This window comes from Camelus dromedarius, chromosome 10, assembly GCF_036321535.1.
Source record: "Camelus dromedarius isolate mCamDro1 chromosome 10, mCamDro1.pat, whole genome shotgun sequence".
Lineage (NCBI taxonomy): Eukaryota > Metazoa > Chordata > Mammalia > Artiodactyla > Camelidae > Camelus > Camelus dromedarius.
The window spans coordinates 410,490-434,991 of record NC_087445.1 but is presented as its reverse complement, the minus strand read 5'-3'; the positions used below and the strand labels follow the sequence as shown (position 1 = coordinate 434,991).

Here is a 24,502-nt window from a genome sequence, read left to right as displayed (position 1 = left end):
AGCTGCATGGGTGATGGCAGAGCCTGATTTCAATGAAACCACCATACCAGCCCTTGAAAACCTACCCTGAAATTTTGCCTAATCAATAGAGAAATAAACTTCTAGTACTTTGAGCCTTCCTTAAAGTTTTCTGTTATGTGAAGCTCAACTAATTCTAATTCACTCAGCATATGAGCTAATAGTGTAACTTAAGGCCATTACTAAATGGTTACAAAATTTCCAGTCATGCTTTGGTGGTATGAGCATCAGATTAGCTTAAAATACTGTTGACAGGGAAGTGATGTCCAGGCTGGTGACACTCACTACTGGCTGTAGGAGGTAGAAAGGCCTGTACGGCAGGGCCCATGTGGCTCTGTTTCTGTCTGTGCAGCCTCATGGTGGCCACCCAAGACCAGCAAACCAAACCACTGTGGGAGCTGCAGGGGCCCAGTGCCAGTTTATGCTGGAAATGCCTCTGGTCAGGCAACAGCCATTCTTCAGAAGTACATCACATTATAAAAAATGTCCTAGAACAAACCTCATACTTGATTTGATTCATGATGTGATCAAATTATGCAACCTCAACAAAATGAACTTAAAATACTGTCTATTTTATCTCTCAGTTCAAAGTCCCACTAATGAGAACACCAATTAATCTTTGGGCACAACCTATCTTGGAATGTACAGCTCCCTTGAGCAACTCATTCACCTCAACTTCAGAGGATGGTCTTGTTTCAGTTAGACTTGTAGACAGCCTCCCAAGGATGAGCCTCATTTTGCCAGCAGTCTGGCTTCTGTCTAGATAACCCATGGGGTGACTATAAAAAAGGTGAATGCCAATAGCAGAAGAAGCCTGCAGGACCTCAGGGCTACTAGGATGCCCCTGAGCAGTTTGGGGGCAATGATAGCACACTGATAATGCAGATATTCTCAGACACGGAAATGGACCTCAGATCTCGGACTCTGCCAACCTGACATAGATTGTAGGCCTGGTTATTAATAGAGGCCAGCACAGAGGTAAGCACTTGGTGTATCAACACTCTGAGTTTAGAATCACGTTAGCCACGAAGAAAGAAAATCCAGCTGGACCGACTATGCATCCTTCTGCAATGAGACAACATCCAGGAATTCCTGGGCCACACAAAGGAGAAGCCTGGAGTCCTGAGAGGGGCTGTTCATCCTAAATGAGATCAACCCATTTGGGTCCACATTCTGTTTTAGTCTTCAGCAGATTATCTTCGAGGTCATGCAGAACTACAGTATCATCTTGGTGACTTAGCATGGCTACAAGGCCTAGTGTCAACCTGGGGACAGAATACCACCCTTAGGGCCACACTATGGATGTTCTTGCTCACTCTGGCAGACTGAAGGTGGATATTCTGAGGTGGTTGCAAGCTGGAAGCTTTATCATCGGATAATGGGCTTAGATATTTCTCAGTCCACTCTCAGCCTGCCAGAGTCAGCGGTGACAACCATGGACATGGACTGGACCATAGAGTTCCCAAGAAGCAAAACCTCTAGCCCAGATACCTGGATCCAGTCACTCTTGACCAGTCAGGGGTGGCTGGCTGACACCTGACATCAACCCCTGTCCCAAATAAAAAGGGACAAGTTGGGGCTGTTTTTGTGGCTGAGAGTAAGCACGACGAATTCAGGCACATGCCCATAAATGCAAGCAAGCAGCTTATCCATAGGACTTGTTTGTGACAACTGGTCTACATCCACCTTAGTTATCTGATGGCTGAGGCCAAGGCAGCCTTCCTGCCTCCCCTGTTCCTCTCCTCTGTACACACTCCCTGGAGGCCCAACTCATAAAACCAACTGGTTAAAACTGCTTTCTGCTACCGAAGCATGTGCCCAGACTTGATCAGTTCTCAATTTATGTCTGGATCCCACTCTTCTTAGAGCCAGACTCTGAAGATCCAGAGCCTTGTTCTGTCCTATCCTGGCCAAGGGCTGCACGTTAAGATTCTGCCTGCATTCTGATTTTATGTGAAAATCCTAGCCAACAGTATCTTCCTCCTGCAGCAGTCCTGTAGAGCTTGCTGCTATAACCGTGAACCACCCGGAGTCTAATCCTCCAGCCCTGAGCAGAATTACAGTGGGCCCAGATGACCACAACTACAGGAGAGGCCCTGAGCAAGAACTGAGCTGCTCCCAAATTCCTAACCCACCAAAAATGGGTGAGATAATAAATGTTTTTGCTGTGTTAAGCTGTTAAATTTGGGAGAAGTTTGTTAAATAGCATCAGATAACTCCTAGATAACAGATGGCTGACATATGACTACTGAGGGCATCCAGGACTGTTCCCATGGCCTTGGGTCTCGCACTGGGAGCCCAAGAGCATCTTGCTACCTGCCCTCCAATAAAGCACTACGCTCTCAGAATCAATCCTATTATATGCAGTTGCTGGGGTATTCATACTTAAAAAAATTTTTTTTTACGGTACCACTTTGCACAAATGTGCTACAAGAGGGCTCTGGCTCAAGAATTCCTCCTCAGCTCAGCCACTCCTGAAGACCACGGTGTGGGCATTTTTTATTCCCTAGCAGCAGATTCTGTGTTATCTGTCACAACATATTCCTTAACTTACTTGGATTTCCAGAATCTGAAATTCAAGTTGAAATGTAATCATGTGGCAATTTCCTGATAATCTGTGTCTCTGTAGAACTTTCTTTGTGCCTGTAAATCAGAAAAACAAATATTCTGTTTGCAAATAATTTTCTTCAAATGTCTGTTATTTAATTTTGTGTGGATATCTATAATACACGTGGGTATATGTTTGAGAGTGTTTTGTAGTATTTGCACTGAAAATATCTGGAAGAATCTGCAACAAATTGATTACCTCTGTGACATAGGATTAAAGACAACCTGTATTTTGCAGTTCGCAATTATATCAGAGATTAAGGTAAGAAACAGAAATATGCTAGTATAACTGTAGACAAGTTTGATTCATGGTAACTTAGACATTTTTCATTTTTTCAACATTATCTGGTTCTTGTTAGACAGTAAATAAAATCCATATATTTATCTCAGTTACCTCTCAAAACTTTACTAAAATGACAGCAAAAGTACTTTTCTAGGCATGCAGCCTGATTTCTTTTTTTTTTTTTACAAGTGTTTCCCATGTAACCGCCATCAAGACCAAGACACAGAAATTTTAAAGTACCCCATAAAGGTCCCTCATGCCCTTTCCAGGCTGTATATACACTATGCTCCCTCGTAAGAGATAACCATGATTCTGACTTTATTATCATCTATGTTTGCTAATGAAGGTATTTTTAGAGGGTACAATTTTTTTTAAATTGAAGTATAGTTGCTGTACAATGTTATATAAGTTACCAGGTATACAATATAGTGATTCACAATTTTAAAGGTTATAATCCATTTAGTTATTATAAAATATTAGCGATACTCCCCATGTTGTACTATATATCTTTGTACATATTTTATACCTAATAGAATTAAGTACCTGTATCCCTACACTGCTCCCTTGCCCCTCAAAAAGGGCACAATTCTGCAAGGATAAAAAGCAGAAGAGAGATGAGAGTAACCTAATTTTGGAAGCAGGAAATCAGATGGATGAGCTAGATAAATATCACACAAGAAAATGGTACTGACCTGGCAGATCAGGAAAACTGAAACCTAAGCCAGCACTGGGGAAAGCTCAGAATCAAGCCCACTCAAAGGCAAGCTCAATGAGCACCATCAAATACATCTACAGATGGGGTGAACTTACGGCTCGCAATAGAGACGAAGACTTCTGCACAATAAAACCTCACTCTCTACACTCTCTGTATTCTATCTATTCCTTTCAAGCATCTGAAGTGTCTAAATTTCATTACTCATTTCTGTATGTAATTCAAACTTGCACTGAGATGAACTGCCCAAGTTCCTCTGAGGGTCACTCTTCCTCTCCTTTGCTCACTGAGGGTTATTTTGGTGGAAAAATCAGGAAGCATTGCCGAAAGTGATGCCTTCTTTAGGAAATGCTACTCTCACCTAAACAAAGTTCCCAACACCCAACTGCACAGCTGAATCAACTTCTGCTTACCTGTTAGTTCATCACAGACGCTTGAAAATAAAACATAAGTCATTGGGACACAAACCCTCCTCTGCCAAAGGGTTGAGCTCTTGAAATACTTATCTTGGCCACAGGCCATGTACATTAGGGGTATATCATTAGACGACAAAGCTCTCATGTCAGTAGTGAACAATGGCTAAGATTTATAAATTAATGGCACTGCTGTTCTCAAAATCACTTATCTCAGGGATTTGGTCTGTTCCTGGAGACAACAGCTGGTACATGTATGGGGACTGAAGGAATGTGCAGGGTACTGTTTGTGTGTGTTTGCATGCAATATAGTGTGTGTCTGCAGTCAAATTGTGGTGGTTCTACATAATAAAACTGGAAAAAAAATCACTTGTCTATTAGTTACTAAATGACAGAAACTGTCTTATTTACTATCTACTTCAGGCAGCATTTAAGAGTATTACACACACTGTGACATTCAATGGATACCTGACCAAACAAATTTACCGCAACCACACATTCAAATTGTTACCACGCAGAGTTTTAATTCAATGATATGATAACCAATTTCCTATGTATAATAAGGTTAACTACAATACCACTTGTAGATTAAAATTAATGCTTACCCGTTTCTGTCATCTCAGCATTCATTATGTCCTCTGTCCTCTGGGAGTAATTTCTTATATTGATGCCAGTAAGGGTACTTAGAAACAGAAGTTCTGATTCTAAATGTCCAAGGTGACTTCTCAGATCTTTTGAAGATTCCCATCCTTCAGAATCTGACTGGCGTATTTCTTGAAATGATCTTCTAAAAAGCGAAGACCACAAATAATTACTCCAATGAAGAAACCACTCAAGTATTTCAACTAATATTTACAAATTTCTTCAAATCATTCCCATTTTGTCCTTCTGTCTTCCCATTAAAACTAAGTAAGATTTTTTTTTCAAAACCTATGTGGCAACGATTAACAATGCAATCACTGATCTCAATATAAAACAAACCTAACCAATTTATACTACCATATTTATCTACATATTAGAAATAATTATATAAAACAAATAATAACAGGAGTACTCTGCAAAATTAAAATGTCCATTTAGGTTGGAATACTTAAAAGGTTCCAATCTAAATGTCTGATATCCTAAGACATCTCAAACTATTTTAAAAGATATGATGAAATTAAAAACAAAATAAATTAGCCAGTTTTAACTTCAAAATCAAGTCACAAAGTGCTTTATACCAAGAAAGAGATTCTTGGGAAACTGAAAAACATAGAGGGTGAAAGGTCCAAGAGAATAACAAATAGCATAATTTCCTTAGACAACATTATAATCAAACATTCTTCACTGAGAATATATAGCTCTATTTTCCTTGAAAAAGTAAAATTTCAGCAAATAACCGCATGAAATGCTATTTTACTTTTTGTCTTCCTTTACTTTACTGCCATCATGCTTTCAGCCCCATTCTAAATTCTACTATCTTGTCAGTATCTACTGACAAGTATATGCAGAATAGATAAACAAGATTGTACCATACAGCACAGGAAAATGTATACAAGATCTTGTGGTAGCTCACGGTGAGAAAGTATGTGACTATGAATATATGTATGTTCATGTATAACTGAAAAATTGTGTTCTACACTGGAAACTGATACAACATTGTAAACTGACTGTAACTCAATAAAATAAAATAAAATAAAATAAAATAAAATAAAATAAAATAAAATAAAATAAATAAATTCTACTATCTTAAACCATGCCTTCCTTGGATTATGGGCATGATTATCCTGATTCTCACTTGACATCTTGGGTCCTCCACTATCCCTGCTTCTTTTCTCCAACATCAAAAGAAAACCCTAACACTCTTGCTTCTGCTGTTCTAAACATGCATTTTTTTTATTCCAGATGAATGGTTAATGATTACCCTCAGCTCTTTTAAGCCAGTAACTCCTAATGCACACCTCTAATCACATCTCTTCTTCCTGCAAGGTAGATTTAACTTGATAAACTATCAAATGTTTTTTCCTCAAATTAGCTTTTCCTCTATAAATTTCCCCACTTTTGTTAATGATAAAATCTGCCCCTTGAAATAGCAGGCTCCATTTCTCAGGAATCATCCTTGGCTCTGTTATTCCTCTCACATCTGGATCTAAGGTCATCTTTTCTGCCCCCTGCCAATAGCTCTCCCTCCTTTTCTATTTCTAATTCCACTACATTAGCCTATGTTCTTATGACCTTATACTATGTCTATAAAAAACAGCCTAACTTTCTATTCTTCACATTGGGAATCCAAAACTTGTATAAAGTCTGTAGAAATTTTTTAAGCTTTGTTTTAATGCTGATTTAAAATATCACTATAAGTATATATTCTGTGTCATCTGAGAGACTACAACACAATCTTTTTTTTTTTAATTGAAGTACAATTACAATGTGTCAATTTCTGGCGTACAGCATAATGTCTCAGTCATGCATATACATATATATATATATATATTCGTTTTTCATTAAAGGTTGCTACAAGATATTGAATCCAATTCCCTGTGCTATACAGAAGAAACTTTTTTTAAAATCTGTTTTTATATATAGTGGTTAACATTTGTAAATCTCAAACTCCCAAATTTATCCCTTCCCACTCCCTTTCCCTGGTAACCATAAGATTGTTTACTATGTCTGTGAGTCTGTTTCTGTTTTGTACATGAGTTCACTGTGTCCTTTTTTTTCTTCCTTTTTTATTTTCCACATATGAGTGATATCATATGGTATTTTTCTTTCTCTTTCTGGCTTACTTCCCTTAGAATGATGATCTCTAGGTCCAACCATGTTGCAACAAATGATATTATTTTATTCTTTTTTATGGCTGAGTAGTATTCCATTGTACTGACATACCACAACTTCTTTATCCATCTGTTGATGGACATTTAGATACAACATACTCTTATCTATTTGTTATGAATTGACTTTTAAAAACTTAAACCGATAAAGCAAATGAAAAAAAGAACAGAGATTATCTCGTATTAATGAGTTCCTTCCAAGTAAATACTAAACAATGTCACAGCAAACTATGAATGAAAATTTCAAGGTATTTCCAATAGAGCAAACTAATAAGAGAACTAAGTCATCACATTAAAGGATAGATATGCAGAACACAAGCATGAGAAAGGGGAAAATGGGGAGCTACTAGTTAATGGGTACACAGTTTCACTTTGAGGCAATGAAATAGTTTTAGAAATGGATAATGGTGATAGTTGCACAACAATGTGAACTAAACCGTATACTTTAAAAGGGTTAAAATGGTAAGTTTTATGTTATGTATAATTTACCACAAAAATAAAAGGACAGCCTGCACTTTCTCATTCACAGCGGTAATTTTACCTTAATTTATTATTTGCAAATTTATCTTACAGCATACATTTTTTTTGTCCAATATTAGATGTTCACAAGAAGCTTTCTCTCGTTTAAAGGAAATTTACACAAGACATGAGTTTAAAACTCAATGATCTAGGATTCTAGGAAGATGGCAGTGCAGGAAGTACCAGGAATCTATTTCCCCAACCGGGCAGCAATTGCACTGGTAGAATCTGATACGAATTTTTTGGAACTCTGGAGACTGCTGAAGGCTTGCAACTTCATGGAGAAGGCCCAAACATAAATTACAGTAAATTTTGGGCAATTTCAGCTCTTAGCACAGGAGTAGCCACCCATGCTCTACTCCAATAACATGGCAGGCAGCTGTGCACGTTTTTGGAGAAGCCTGCAAACAACTTAGGGGAACAAGGGTGGGCTAAAAGGACTCTGTTCCCCAAATATGGGTACCTGTGCTCCAATTGCTGATTGCTGCTTCTGGTCACAGAGATGCAGACAAAGAGATGGCAACTATTGTTGCCCCTCCCCCCACTGCTGCAAGCCCCTCCCCTCTGGCTGGAGGTAAAGAGCTCTCACTCTTTGCTTCCCATCATTTTTGCCTTTTCCTTTTCAGGAGTCAGAAATTAAAGACTAGGACATTAAAAACCAAACTAGATACATAGGGAAAATTAGAAAATGACTGCATATACCAAGGAAAGGCTCAGATAAGACATCTTTAGGCATTAAGATAACATTTCAGGCTGGTCCTCAGCACAGACAGCCTACAACAACAAAACAATCCAAAACAATAACAAAGAAGTACAAACACTGGGGGAGGGGAGAGAATCTGATTTCCAGAGTTACCACTGTTAAATTACAATGTCCAGTGTTCAACAAAGTATCACAAGGCATACAAAAACCAGAAAAGTATGGCCCATTCAAAGAAAAAAAATTCAAAAGAATTTGTCCCTGAAAAACACTTAATGGCAGATATAGCAGACAAAGACTTTAAAACAGAGATTGTAAAGATGCTCAAAGAAATAAAGGAAGATATGGAGAAATTTAAGAAAATAATGTGTGAACAAAATGGAAACATCAGTAAAAAGACAGAAAACTTAGAAAGAAACCAATAAGAAATTCTGAAGCTGTAAAGTACAATAACAGAAATGAAAAATTCACTAGAGGGATTCAAAGGCAGATCTGAGCAGGCAGAAGAAAGAATCAATGAACATGAAGATAAGACAATGAAAACTGAGACTGAGGAACAGGAAAACACTGAAGAAAAGCAAACAGACCCTCAGGGACCAGTGGGACATGACCAAAAGGACAATGTATGCACCATGGGACAAGGAAAAGCAACAGGAAAGGGAGAGGAGAGAATATTTGAAGAAATAATGGCTAAAAATGCCCCAAACTTGATGAAAGACATGAATATAAACATTCAAGAAGCTCAACTAACTCCAAATAAAAGGAATTCAAAGAGGGCCACACTGAGACCCAAATTTTCAAAAACCAGGAATAAAGAGAGTAGCAAGAAAGAAGCAAATCATCACATTCAAGGGATCTTCAATAACTTATGAGCAGATTTCTCATCAGAAATCTTGGAGGCTAAAAGACAGTGGGCCAATATATTCAAAATGCTAAAAGAAAAAACCATCAACCAATAATCCTCTTTCAGAAAAGTTTTCTTTCAAAAGTGAGGAAGAAATCAAGATATTTCAAATAAACACTGGGTGATGAAGTTTGTTTCCATTAGATATGTCCTGCAAGAAATGCTCAAGGGAGTTCTATAAAGTAAAATAAAAGTACACTAGACAGTAACATGAAGTCATGTGGAGAAATAAAAACCTCAATAAAAGTAGTACATGAACGTGCAAAATCTAGTAGTAATTTAACAATGGCTTGTAAGTGAACTTTTTGTTTTCTAGATGATTTAACATTTGAAAAAATTATTAGTCTAAAGGTACTATTAGTGCAAATCTCCTCTGTGACTCCAAATCAAGTTTTCTACAAAATTTAAGAGATTAATGCATTTTAAAGTATTAGTTTCTGTTTGGGGTCACAAAATGTATAAAGACAAAATTTTGTGACTTAAAAAACCAAAAACATACTGACAGGCATATGTAGAATAGATAAACAAGATTATACTGTCTAGCACAGGGAAACATATACAAGATCTTGTGGTAGCTCACAGAGAAAAAAATGTGACAATTAATATATGTATGTTCATGTAAAACTGAAAAATTGTGCTCTACACTGGAATTTGACACAACATTGTAAAATGACTATAACTCAATAAAAAAAAATTAAAAAAAAAAACCAAAAACAGTGGGGATGGAGCCGCAAATAGGCAGAAATTTTGTATATTGTTGAAATCAGGCAGGTATAACTTCAAATTAAGAGAGCTGTAACTTTCTCATATTATATGTAATCCCTCTGATAACCACAAAGAAAAGTTACAGAATATACATCAAAGAAAAATTTTTAAAAATTTACATGTTTCACTCCAAAACTTCAACTACTCAAAAGAAGGCAGAAATGCAGGAAATGAGGGACCAAAAAGTTCAAAGGCATATTAAAAAAACCCCACAAAATGACACAAGTAAAGTCTCTCCTTATCAGTACTCATTTAAATGTAAAGGAGTTAAACTCTCCAAATCTAAGACAGGGATTAGGAAAATTCATAAAAACCACACGATCCAACCGTATCAAATACCAAAAGTATGGAAAACCATATTCCATGCTCAAAGCAGCAGTGGGGATACTAATATCAGACAAAATGGACTTCAACTCAAAAAAGGCTGTAAGAGATAAAGAAAAAAATTATATATTAATGAAAGGTTCAATAGAGTAAGACATAAAAACTGTAAACATTTACACACCTAACGACAGACTATAAATTCAACTATCCCTCAGTATTTGCCGGAACCAGTGCCCACTACAAATGACAAAATATGTGGATGCAGAACCTGCAGATACGAACCTGTGGATACAGAGAGTTGACTATATTTTGAAGCAAAAACTGACAGAATTAAAGGGAGAAACAGTTCTACACTAACAGTTCAAAATGGCTACATAAGAGGATCCTGAATTCACCTCCTCCCATAGTCACACCAAATCTACACCTACATATGAAATAACTTTCTCTGAAAGAAATGCAGGAACGAGCTGAGCTACTTCTGCACATCAGGCAAACGAGAAAAAGCCCACGTGGAAATGGATGGTAGAGGCTGAGACAGTCTCCCCACCAAAGCCAGCCCCCAGGTGGCAACCCACAATCGAGGGGGACTAACAACCCTGACATGCTCCTTGAGAGTGAAAGGTGTGACCACGGCTGGCACCTGAACTTTTAAGACCAGCACCTGAGATGCAAGCCCCTAAAATATCTAGCTTTGAGAGCCAAAGAGGCCTGTGGGTCCATGAGACCCACAAGGCTGTATGGGAACAGAGGAACAGTTTTTAAACAACTCATACGCACAGACTCACCTATCTCAGAATCCAGCGTAGAGGCAGCCAATAGAAAATCAACCTGTGTTTCTGTGAAAGAAGCCTATTCTCTTACCTTAAAGCTTTGGCCTCAAGGGCGGCCTTCTAATTTAAAAACAGACAGAAGTCTACTCAAATACCTCCAAAGACAGAGTCTAGTGAGCATGATCTTTGCACTCTCTGTCTCACTCCAGGTCACTAGTATCTCCTGGAAAGGAGTTTGTGCACTCTCTGGTGCCCTGATTTTTGTGGCTGCCGCCCAAGGGGACACCTCTTGATCACCAGGCTCTGGAAGCCAGCGAAACTTTCAGCAGAACTTATTGTGGGTCCCGTAACACTGTAACAAAAGGAGAAACAGTTCTTAAATGACTACTAGCCCCAGGGCACAATGTGGATATGGCAGACTAAAATGTACTCCTAGTCTCACTGTAAAAGAGACAAGCTTATCTTCTCTTAGAACACACATTCAAGTTTGTATTCTATGTCTATGAGTCTGTTTCTGTTTTGTATTTATGTTCTTTTTTTTTTATGGTTGCCAAGGGGGAGAGGGGTGGGAAGGGATAGACTGGGAGTTCAAAATTTGTAGATACTGACAGGCATATGTAGAATTGATAAATAAGATTATACTGTATAGCACAGGGATATATATACAAGCTCTTGTGGTGGCTCACAGTGGAAAAAAAAGTGACAATGAACATATGCATGTTCATGTATAACTGAAACATTGTGCTCTACACTGGAATTTGACACAACATTGTAAAATGACTATAACTCAATAAAAAAATGTTTAAAAAAACACACAAACACATTCAAGTCCCAACTGCAATCCTCTGAAAAGACTGAGGAAGTCAGAGGATGCCATTTTCATGCCCTCCCTCTGGCCAGGCCCAAGTCATCAGTGTCCCCAAGATAGGGGCTTGTTCATCCTCACTATGGTGAATGTCATCCAGAGGAGACATCCATTCATAGCCTGGCTATGGTGGCCAGCAGGGCTTGTGTTCATAACTTCAGCAGAAAAATAGCAAAGAAACACTTCTTACTTGGCTATCACAAAGCCTCGGGGCAGAAGGAGCAGACAAAAACACCCATCTCCCAATTTTCCTTGAAAGAGGTATATTTGGATACTTTAAAGGCTCCTCCCTGAGGGAATTGTCTCCAATCAGGGTGAATCTATCTGTTGACTGAGAACCTCCCCTCTGGGACACTGGCAAGTCTTGGGCATACCCTCAACTGTTGAGAGCAACTAAGAAAATGTACGCTGCTTGGACAACGCCAAGGTTTGAGAGAAAACCAAGACCAAGGGCAGGGTTGAATGATAAGTTTCATCTACCATACGAGGTCACTCCTTCAAGACTGCAAGAGAGGGTTGTTTTATTTAATACACAGAAACCAACACAGAGAGTCAAGAGTATGAACAAATACAGGAATATGTTCCAAATGAAAGAATAAGATAAAACTTGAAGAAAACACCTTAATGAAATACAGATAAATGGTTTACCTTTTAAGTCGTTTAAAATAATGATCATAAAGATGCTCACAGAGCTCAGGAGAACAATGGATGAACAAAATGAGAATGTCAACAAAGGGACAGAAACTATAAGAAAGTATCATTTCTTCTAGGTTGTCCAATTTGTTACCATACAGTTGTTCATAGTATACTCTTACGGTTTTTTGTTTTTCTGTGGTATTTGTTGTAATTTTCTTCATTTTCATTTCTTACTTTGTTTATTTGTATCCTCTCTTCTTGGTGAGCCTGGCCAGAGGCTTGTTGGTTTTGTTTACTCTTTCAAAAAACCAGCTCTTGGTTTGATTGATTTTTTCTATTGTTTTTTAATCTCTATTTATTACCTCCCTGATCTTTATTATCTCTTTCCTTCTGCTGACTTTAGGTTTTCCTTTTCTAATTCTTTTAGGTGGTAGGTTAGGCTGTTTATTTGAGATTGTTCCTGCTTTTTGAGGAAGGCCTATATCACTATGAACTTCCCTCTTAGGACTGCTTTTGCTGCAACCCATAGGTTTTGTGTGGTTGTGTTTTGATTGTCATTTGTCTCAAGGTATTTTAAAATTTCATCTTCAATTTTTATACTGTACATCAGAAATTGACACAACATTGTAAACTGACTATAATTCAATTTAAAAACATATTTAAATTAATAAAAGTTTTTAAAATTAAATTAAAGGTTCATGAGCTAAACTACTCCAGTGCTTATTCAGCTCTACCACTGATTAACTATGAGCCCTTAGCCAAGTTACTTAACTTCTCTAGACTTCAGCTTCCTAATCTGTAAAATAAGAATGATAGTAGTTAATATTCCCTAGGATTGTTACGAAGTTTAAATGAGTTAATATTTGTTAAGTATTTAGAACACTTTCTAGCATATATAGTAAGGGCTTTTAAAATGTTAGTCATTTCAAAAAATTTATTGCATTGGCTAAAATTCACAGAATTATGTTTATAAATGATGAAAATAGGGCATGTAGTAAGCCTCTAATGTTTTCCATTCTTTTCTCCTTTTCCACAATTTAATCTGTCTCTTCCTAAATTACTATGTTGTACACATGTGTGTTCTTAAAAGAAACATAGCTGCATTTTATGAAATGTTATTTGGAATCTATTAAAAAGTTTAAAATAGCAGTTTTATTCTTTAGTCTGTGGCCACGAAATTATTATAATAAATTTCTCAATGTTGAATCACTTGTACATTTCTAGTATAAACATCATTTGTTGTATTATTCTGTTTTGTTGATTTCTACAGTCCTGTATTTAGTATTTCAGTGAATTTTAGAAATTTCTGTGCTACTTTTGTTAGTGTTTTTAAATTTTTTGTTTTTTAGTATTATACTTTTCATTAAGTGAATAAAAGTGAAAAAAAAAATAGAAGTCATGGACCTGAAGATAACAATAACTGAACTGAAATAATTACTAGAGGGGTTCAACATCAGACTAAATGAAGCAGTAACAAAGATCGGTGAAGTTATCCAATCAGAGCAGCAAAAAGGAAAATGAAATGAAATGAAAAGAAGCTAAAATAGCTAAATAGACTTATGGGGCAAATGGACCAACATTCAAATTATAGGGGTCCCAGAAGGAAAGGAGCAAAAGAAAGGAGCAGAAAACTTATATGAAGAAATAGTGACAGATCTGGGGAAAGAAACAGACATCAGATACAGGAAGAGTACAAAGTACCAAATAAGAGAAACCCAAAGAGATCTACATCAAGATACATTAAAATTAAAATACCAAAAGTTCAACAGAAGGGAACCCCAAAATACTATCAGATTTTTCAGCCCAAACTTTGCAGGCCAGAAGGAAGTGGTATGATATACTCAAGGGCTAACAGACAAAAACTGCCAACCAATAATATCCTACTGGCAGAGCTCTCCTTCAGAATTGAAGCAGACATAGTTTTCCAGACAAACAAAAGCTAAAGGAGTTCATCACTACCAGATAGGCCTTACAAGAAATGTTATAAAAAACTTCTCTACCCTGAAGCAAAAAGTCACTAAGTAGTAGCAGGAAACATGAAAGTGTAATTCTCACTGGTAAAGGTAAGTATATTGAAGAATTCAGAATAATCCAATGGTGCAATGGTGGTGGGTTAATCACTAAAAAGCTAATACAAATGTTAAAAAGCAAAAGTAGTAAAATAACTATAACTATATACTTTGTTATGGTATACACAATATAAGAAGATATAAGTTATGACATCAAAAACATAAAACATTGGGGAGAGGGAGTAAAAATACAGAGCTTCAGAATGTGTAAGAACGTAAGTTATCACCAACTTAAAACAGATCATTATAAACATGTTTTATGCAATTCTCATGATAACTACAAAGCAAAAAAGCTCTGATACATAAAAGATAAAAACAATGGAATCTAAGCATATAACTGTAGAAAATCAACAAATCACAAAAGGAGAGAGCAAGAGAGGAAGAACAAAACATAGGAATTACAAAACTTTCAGAAAACAATAAAATGGCAGTAAGTACATACCTATCAATAATTACTTTAAATGTAAATGGGCTAAATTTTCCAATCAAAAAATACAGATTGGTTGACTAGATTTAAAAAGAGACCCATTTACATGCTGCCTATAAGATACTCACTTCAGATACAAGGACACACACACTGAAAAGTAAAGGGATGGAAAAAGATATTTCATACAAATGGAAGCTAAAAGAATGGTAAAATAGCATATTTATATCGGAAAAAAAAGACTTTAAGACAAAGATTGTAATAAGAGACAAAGATGGTCATTATATAATAATAAAGTCAATGCAACAAGAGGACATATTATTAAATATTTATGCACTCAATATAGGAGAACCCAAATATATAAGACAAATATTAACAGACCTCAAAGAAGGAAATAGACAGCAATACAACAATAGTAGAGGATTTTAGTACACTACTTACATCAATATATAGATCACCCAGAGAGAAAAGCAATTAAGGAAACAATGGCCTCATAGAACACATTTAGACCATAAGATCTTAACAGACATATACAGAACATTCCACTCAAATGAAAGTACACATTCCTCTCAAGTGCACAAAGCACATTCTCCAGGATGGGTTATCTGTTAAGCCACAAAACAAGTTTCAATAAAGTTAAGAAGACTGAAATTATATCAATCATCTTTTCCAACCACAATGCTATTACACTAGAAAATTGACAAATTTACAAATATGCAGGACTGAAACAACATTCTACTGAATATGACTGAATGGGTCAAAAGAAAAATCAAAAAAGAAGTCAAAAAATAACCTTAAGACAAATGAAAACAGAAATAAAACACACCAAACTATTGGCTACAGCAAAAGCAGTTTTCAGACGAAAGTTCATAGCAATAACTGCCTATGTAAAAAAGCAACAACATAAAATCTCAAATGAAAAACTGAACTTTACATCTCAAGGAACTAGAAAAAGAAGAACAAATAAAGCCCAAAATTAGTAGGGGGAAATATCAAAAATGAGAGAAGGGATAAAAATGAAATACAGCCTAAAGAGGTGATAGAAAAAAATCAAGGAAATCAAGAGCTGATTTTTTAAAAAGGTGAACTAAACAGACAAAACTTTAGCTAGAATCATCAGAAAGAAACAGAGAACACAAATAAAATCAAAATGAAAGAAGAGATGTTATAACTGACACCACAGAAATACAGAGGAAACTACTTACATCCTAAGAAAAGTATGAAAAATTATATGACAACAAACTGGACAATCTAGAAAAAAATTGAAAAACTTCTAGAAACATAAAACAAGACTGAATCACAAAAAAGAAAAAAAGAGAGAGAGAAAATCTAAACAGACCAACTACTAATAAGGAGCTTGAATTAGTATTTAAAATCCTACCTACAAACAAAAGTCCTGGACCAGATGGCTTCACTGGTGAATTCTACCAAATATTTAAAGAAGCAAACCAATCCCAAACTCTTGCAAAAAACAGAAGAGAGGGAAGACTTACAAACTCATTTTATGAGGCCACTGTTACTCTGATACCAAACTCAGACATGGACACTACAAGAAAATTATAAGGTATATACCCCTGAAGAATATAAACGTAAAAAACCTTCAACAAAGCATTAGCAAAGCTAATTCAGCAATACATTAAGGAATATACATCAAGATCAAGTGGGATTCAGCACTGGAATGGAAGGATGGTTCAAATCTGCAAATCAATGTGCTACACTCTGTGAACAAAATTAAGGATAAAAACCGTATCATCACCTCAATAGATGCAGAAAACAGTCTGACAAAATTCAACATCCATTTATGATAAACCTCCACAAAGTGGTTACAGAGGGAACATATTTGAAAATAATAAAAGGCATATGATGAGTCCAAGACTAACATCATACTTAAGAGTGAAAAGCTGAAAGTTTTTCCTCTGAGATCAGGAGTAAGACAAAGGATGCCCACTTTAACCTCATTTATTCAACATAGTATTGGAAGTCTTAGCCAGAACAATTAGACAAGAAAAAGAAATAAAAGGCATTCAAATCAGAAAGGAAGAAATCAGTCAAATTTGCAAATGACATATTATTTAGAGGAAACCCCAAAGACTCTACCATAAAACTGTTAAAACTAGTTAAGAAAAGAGAGAGAGAGAGAGAGAGAGAAAAGAAAAGAAAAGAAAAGAAAAGAAAAGAAAGAAAGAAAGAAAGAAAGAAAGAAAGAAAGAAAGAAAGAAAGAAAGAAAGAAAGAAAGAAAGGAAAAGGAAGGAAGGAAGGAAGAGGAAGGAAGGAAGAAAGAGAGGAAGGAAGGAAGGAAGAAAGAAAGAAAGAAAAAACTCAGTAAAGTTGCAGGATACAAAATCAATACAAAAATCTGTTGTGTTTCTATGCATAATAACAAAATATCAGAAAAAGAAAATAAGAAAACAATCCCACTTATAACTGTACCAGAAAGAATAAAATACCTAGGAATAAATTTAACAAAGGAGTAAAAGACCTGAACACTGAAAATTATAAGACATTGATGAAAAAAACTGAAGAAATACTAATATTTGAAAATATATTTCATGCTCCTGGATAAGAAGAATTAATATTGTTAAAATATCCATACTACCCAATGCAATCACCAGATTCAATAAAATCTCTATCAAAAGTCCAATAGCATTTTTCACAGAAATAGAAAAAATAATTCTAATATTTGTATGGAACCACAAAAGACCTGGAATAGCCAAAGAAATCTTGAGAAAGAAGAACAATCCTGGAGGCATCATATGTCTTGATTTCAAACTATATTACAAAGCTACAGTAATCAAAACAATATTGTATAGTCATAAAAACAGACACACAGATCAGTAGAACAGAAAAGGGAGCCCAGAAATAAACTACATATGGTCAATTAATTTATGACAAAGAAGCCAAGAATACACAATGGGGAAATTTCTTCAATAAATGGCTTGGGAAAACTGGACAGCCACAAGCAAAAGAATGAAACGGAACCACTATCTTACACAATACACTAAAGTTAACTTAAAATGGATTAAAGATCCCAAACAATAAAACTCCTAGAAGGAAACATAGGTAGTAAGCTCCTTGACATCAGTCCTGTCAAAAATTTTTGGATTTGCCACCAAAAATTAAGGCAATAAAAGCTAAAATAAACTAAAATAAAATAAGTGGAATGACATCAAATTAAAAAGCTTCTAGAAAGCAAATGAAACAATCAACAAAGGGAAAAGGCAACTTATAGAGTGAAAGAAAATATTTGCAAATCATATATTTCATAAGGGGTCAATATCCAAAATGTATAAAGAACTCATACAAATGAATAGCAAAAAAAAATAATTAAAATATACAATCTGATTTAAAAATGCACAAAGGATTTTAATAGACATTTTTTCAAAGAAGACATACAGAAGGCCAATCAAAATCACAATGAGATGTAACCTAACACCTGCTAGAATGGTTATTATTAAAATGCAAGAAATAACAAATGTTGGTGAGGATGTGGAGAAATGAGAATCTGTGTATTCCTGGAAGCAATGTAAATAAACTAGTGCAGGCACTGCAGAAAACAGTATGGAGGTTCCTCAGAAAGTTAAAAATAGAACTACTATATGATAAGCAATTTTACTGCTGGTTATTTATCCAAAGGATAACTAACAGAAACACTAACTCAAAAAGATATTGCATTATTCCAAGCCACACATATGGAATGTTATTCAGCCATAAATCTTGCCATTTGCAACAACATGGATGGACCTTGAGGGCATTATGCTAAATGAAGTAAGTCAGACAGAGAAAGACAAATACTGTGCGATCTCACATATATGTGGAATCTAAGAAACAACAAAAACAAAGAAAAAAACAAGTTCATAGATACAGAGAATAGATTCACGGTTGCCAGAGGCAGGGGGTCGGGGGATGAAGGATGTGAGTGAAGGTGGTCACAAGGTACAAACCTCCAGTTATAAAATAAATCAGTCATGGGGATCTAATGTACAGCATAGTAACTATAATTAATAAAACTGTGTTATATATTTGAAAGTTACTAACAGAGTAAGTCTTCAAAGTTCTCATCACAAAAAAAATTTTGTATGATGATGGGTATTAAGAATTTCTTGTGATCACTTTTAGTATATGCAAATGTGAAATCATTATGTCATACACCTGAAAATAAAATGTTATAAGTCAAATATAGCTCAATAAAAACAAAATAACAGTTGGAGACTTCAATCCCCCACTTAGAATGATGGAAAGAAGCACCAGGTAGATCATAAGTAAGCAATAAAGAACTTAAACAACACAATACACCAATTAACTCTAACAAAATATACAGAATACTCTACACAAGAGAAAACAAATTATTGTCAAGTGCAAATGGTACATTTTCCAAGGTAGATCAGATGATATATTGGGCAACAAATTAAGTTTCAGCGGATTTTAAAACACAGGTATTCTACAAAGTATTTTCTCCAACCACAGTGAGATGAAGTTAGAAATCAGTAACAGAGGAAAACTAAAAAATTCATGAAATTGTGAAATTAAACAGCACATTTAAAAATAACCAATAATGAAGAAATCACAACGGAAATAAGAAAATATTTAAAGACCAATAAAAATGAAAACACAACATATCAAAACTTAGGAGACACAGCAAATGGAGTGCTAAGGACACTTCCAGCTATAAACACTTACACGTAAAAAACAAGAAGGATCTCACATCAACAACCTAGTGGTAAAACTTAAGAAACTAGAAAAAGAATGAACTAAACCCAAAGCTAGCAGAGGGAAGGAAACGATAAAGATTAGAGCAAAGATCGATGAAATAGACATTAACAGGGGAAAATCAATGAAACAAAAAATTGGCTCTTTGAAACAAAATGAAACTGAACAAACCCTTAGCTAGGTGGACTGAAAAAAAAAATTGATGGCTCAAATTACTAAAATCAGAAATGAAAGGGGGGCATTCCTTTGAAATTCCAAATGAAAGGGGGTTTCTGTAAAAATAAAAAGCATTGAGAGTACTATGAACAACTGTACAATAATAAATCGGATAACCTACTTGAAATGGCCAGATTTCTAGAACCAAAGATTAAATCATGAAGAAACCCCCCCCAAAAAAAAAAAAATCAGAATAGACCTAAAACTAGTGAGGAGATTGAATCAGTAAGTAAAAATCTCCCAATACAGAAACACTCTGGACCTGATGGCCTCAATGTTGAATTCTACCAAACATAAAGAACTAATACCAATCCTCAACCTTTCCCCAAAAAATTGAAGAGGAGCAAACACTTTGTAACTCAATCTATTAGGCTGGCATTAACCTGATACCAAAGCCAGACAAAGACACTGCAAGAAAACTATAGACCAATATTGCTTATAAACACTGATGTAAAAATCCTGAATAAAACAGCAGCAAATCAAATTAAGCAGTATTTTAAAAGGATTATACATCATGACCAAATGAGATTTATTCCTGTAGTTCAGCATAGGAAATTCAATCAATGAAATAGACCACTTTAACAGAATGAAGGAAAAAAAAACACATAACCATCTTAATTAGTGCAGAAAAAGCATTTGACAAAATTCAACACCTTTTCATTTAAAAAGAAAAACCAAAACACTAAAAAAACTAGGAACAGAAAGGAAGTACCTCACATAGTAAAAAGTATATGTGATTAACCCACTGCAAACATCATAATCCACAGTCAAAGACTGAAAGCTTTTCCTGTAAGATCAGGAACAAGAATGCAGCTTTCACCACTTCAACTCAACATAGTACTGAAAATTCTAGGTATAGCAATTAGGCAAGAAAAAGAAACAAAAGGCATCCAAATTGGAAAGGAAGAAGTAAATTATCTGTTTCCAGGTGGAATAATCTTGTACGTATAAAACCCTAAAGATTCTACAAAAAAAAAAAAAAACCTGGTAGAACTAATAAATGAATTCAGCAAAGGAGCAGGATATCAAGTCATCACATGAAAATCAGATGCATTTCTACACCTCAACAAAGAACAATCTGTAAAGGAAATTACAACAACAATTTCACTTGCAATGCCATCAAAACAGAATATAATACACGGGAATTACTGTCATCAAGAAGGTAAAAGACTTGTCCAATGAAAAGTACAAAACATCAATGAAAGAAAATAAAGAAGACATAAATAAACGGAAACGCATCTCATGTTCATGGATTAGAAGATAATGTTATCAAAATGTCAATATTGCCCAAAGCAGGTTCAATGCAATGCCTGATGTCAAAGGTACAGACATCAAAACAGTGTGGTGTTGGCATAAAGACAGACATACAGCTGAATGGAATAGAATACAGAAGCCAGAAATAAACCCTCACACAAATGATCAAATGATTTTTGACTAGTGTGCCAATACCATTCAAATTATGCTGGGAAAACTGGATATCCACATGAAAAATAATGAAACTGGATCCTTACCTAAGATATAAAAACTAACTCAAACTGTTTCAAAGGTGTAAACATAAGACCTAGAACAATGAAACTCTTAAAAAACAGGATAAAAGCTTCACGACATTTGATTTGTCAATGATTTCATGGATATATCTGATACCAAAAGCATGGATAATGAAAGAAAAAATAGACAAACTGAACTTCATGAAAAAAATTTTAAATTGTACATCAAAAAACACTATTAAAAGAGTAGAAACGCAACCCACAGAATGGGGGAAAATATTTTTAATCATAGATATGATAAGGGATCAATATCCAAAACATATAGAGAACTCCTAAAACTCAACTTCAAAGACCCAAACAACCTGATTCAAAAATGGGCAAAAGACCTGAATAGACATTTCTCCAAAGAAGATATACAAATGGTCGATAGTACATGAAAAGATACTCAACATCACTAATCATTAGGGAAATGCAAAACAAAACTATAGTTAGACACCACCTCCTACCCATTAGAAGAGCTACTATCAAAAAAAGAGATGTGTCAGTGAAGATGTGGAGAATCTGGAACACTGGTGGATTATCAGTGGGATCATAAAATGGTTCCACCACTATGGAACAGAGTATGGAGGTTCCTCAGAAAATTTAAAAATAGAATTAACATATGATCCAGCAACTCCACTGCTTGGTATATATCCAAAGAATTCAAAGCAGGGTCTCAAAGAAATATCTGTACACACATGTTCATACCAGCACTATTCACAATAGCTAAAACATGGAAGCAACGCAAGTATCTACTGACAGATGAACAGATAAGTAAAATGTGGTATATGTATACAAGAAAATATTATTTAGCCTGAAAAAAGAAGGAAATTCTGCAACATGCTATAATATAGATGAACCTTAAGGATATTATGCTAAGTGAAATGAGCCAGTCACAAAAAGATAAATATGTATGATTCCACTTACATGAGGTACCTAAAGTCAAATTCATCAAGACAGAAAATAGAATGGTGATCGCCAGGGGCTAAAGGAGTTGGGGAATGGGAATTATTGTTTAATGAATATAGAGTTTTAGTTTTACAAAATGTAAAGAGTTACGGGAAAAGATGGAGGTAATACATGCACAATATTATGAATGTAATATCACTTACATGTACACTTAAAAATTGCTAAAACAATACATTTATATTATATGTAATTTATTGTGATTTAAAAAAAAAAAAAAAAGCTTGGTACACATGTCCTACACTTCCTTCTCCATCATAGTGAAAAGAAACTTTACATTAAATTCAAAGTCCCTGGATTGACATTATCTTCCGCAGTCTGGATTCTTCCGACTTTCTCAATTTAATCACTGAGGAGGCCCAATGAATAGTCTACATGGTATCCTGAGCTAAAAATGACATACTGTAGCCAGTAAAGAAATCATCTTTTGTTACAGTGCTTCTCAAACTTCCAAATGTGCATAAGATTATCGAGGTCTTATTAAAAATCAGATTCTGACTCAATAGGTCACGGTTAGGTTGAAATCTGTATTTTTGGTCAACTCCTAAGTGATACTAATGCTTCCAGTTTGTGGAGCACATCTGGAGTAGCAAGGGTTCCAAAAATACATTTACCCTTTCACTTGTGGAGGAACATATTTGCTCCCTGTTCACCTGCTTCCCTTTCCCTATTACTAGTCCAGCCTCCTCTACCTTCATGATCCCATCCAACATGCATCACTTTCTTTAATTTCTCAAATTCTACCATCTCATTTCCAGTTATTTCAGGAAAATCTCATTCTCTCCACATCTATGTCAAGTCAGTATTAACTAAAATCTGAAGACAGTTTCTGCTTTCAAGCTGCTTGCAAGTTTGAGACAATACATAATTAACTGTTACAGGCTCTTTCTCTCCTTCTTCAGTTAAGCAGTGTCTGGACTTTTGAAGTTTGATTCTTGGGTTCCAGTCCAGGTCTGACACTTATTTTCCCTGAGACCTTGGACAAGCAACTTAACTTCTCTGAGCCTCAATTTCTCTAACTTGAAAACGAGGTTAACAGCTTGTCATAGGTATTAAAAGAGATGATGCACATAAAGACCTTTGCATTTCTCAGTCTGGTACTTAGTAAGCAATCGACAGACCCTGGCTATAACTAGTTAAGCCAAAGACGTTAAGATGCCACTGCTCTGTGGCAGATAGAATTTATTTCTATTAGTGCACACGGTTCCACTCTCCTTTAGACAGGCAGTTTCTCCCCTTCCCTTACAAGGACGCTTCCCCATCTGCAGGCAATGGACAACCACCTTCGCAGCTTTTGCCAAATTTTCCTATAGACTACATTACCTATTTTTCTATCAAATTACTTTTTACCTAATTATTTCTCAAAGGAAATTTCATATCACTACCGTAAACGAAAAATCAGCATCATTTGCCATAGTTAGGTGAAACAAATACCATGAAACCAAAGTTATTAAACCCCAACTTTATGCTGTGACCCACTAAATTTAGGCAAGGCTGCTACAGCGATAAGCAAAACTTCCACCTTGACAGTTATCAGCAAGAGAAAGAGAACTTCAAGGAAAACATCTTTCCCATGACTGCGATTAAATCAGTTAACATACGGTAATGCGTTTACAACCGGGCCCATGCATGGGCTCATCTCTCCCAGCACTGCAGTTACAGACAGAAAAAGGGTTCCAGCCCACGTCTGGTAGTCTGCAAAGGTCTGTGGGGATGTCCTGGCGCCTGCAGTGGAGTGATATTTTTTTTACCCTTCACACCAGGCCTGAGGAAGGCCACGTACCGGACTCGGGTGGTGTCTGCCCCGGGATCCGGCAGCTCCACGCAGGCCCGCCTCAAGGCCGTGATTTCGGCTTCCAAGGCGCGGGTCTCGGCACGAAGAGAATCCATGGCGAGGTCCCGACTGGAAGCTGCCTTTAGCAGGCGCGCCCCTTCAGACACCTTCAAGCCGCCCGCGCTGCTGGCGGGAACCATCGCGGAGCTCGGCGGGGGAGGCAAGGGAACCATGCGCGATCCCCGCGCATATAACCCGCGCTCGCCAGCATCGCGGGACCGTTTTCGTGCCTGCGCACTTTTCTACAGCTGTCCCCCAGCAGTCCCCATTCTTCAAGAGAGTGGACTCCCTCCAACCCGAAACCCAGGGGCGCGGCTGTCCACCCTGCTCTGGTGGCGCCATGGATCAACCAGGACGCTTACGTCACAGAAGAGGAGGTTCCGGGAACTTGTGAAGGGTGAGTCTCTTTATTTTAATTCCCCCCTCACTTCCG

At 36.2% G+C, this 24,502-nt stretch overlaps 1 protein-coding gene across 2 annotated transcripts in view; it reads right to left on the bottom strand.

The window, feature by feature from the left end:
* CENPP (centromere protein P) overlaps positions 1–24,470 on the bottom strand; it is a 219,109-nt gene extending 194,639 nt beyond the window's left edge. Inside the window, exons 1-3 of one of the 2 annotated variants that reach the window (XM_010974832.3) lie at positions 24,019–24,470; positions 4,639–4,820; positions 2,573–2,661 (exon numbers count right to left, since the gene is read on the bottom strand). In XM_010974832.3, the coding sequence (XP_010973134.2) occupies positions 2,573–2,661; positions 4,639–4,820; positions 24,019–24,242 (495 nt within the window). In that variant the 5' untranslated portion in view covers positions 24,243–24,470. Of the gene's footprint in view, positions 1–2,572; positions 2,662–4,638; positions 4,821–10,840; positions 10,957–24,018 lie in introns of those variants that run through there. The other variant, XM_064490065.1, reaches the window with a different exon arrangement.
* Between the last annotated feature and the right edge of the window lie 32 nt (positions 24,471–24,502).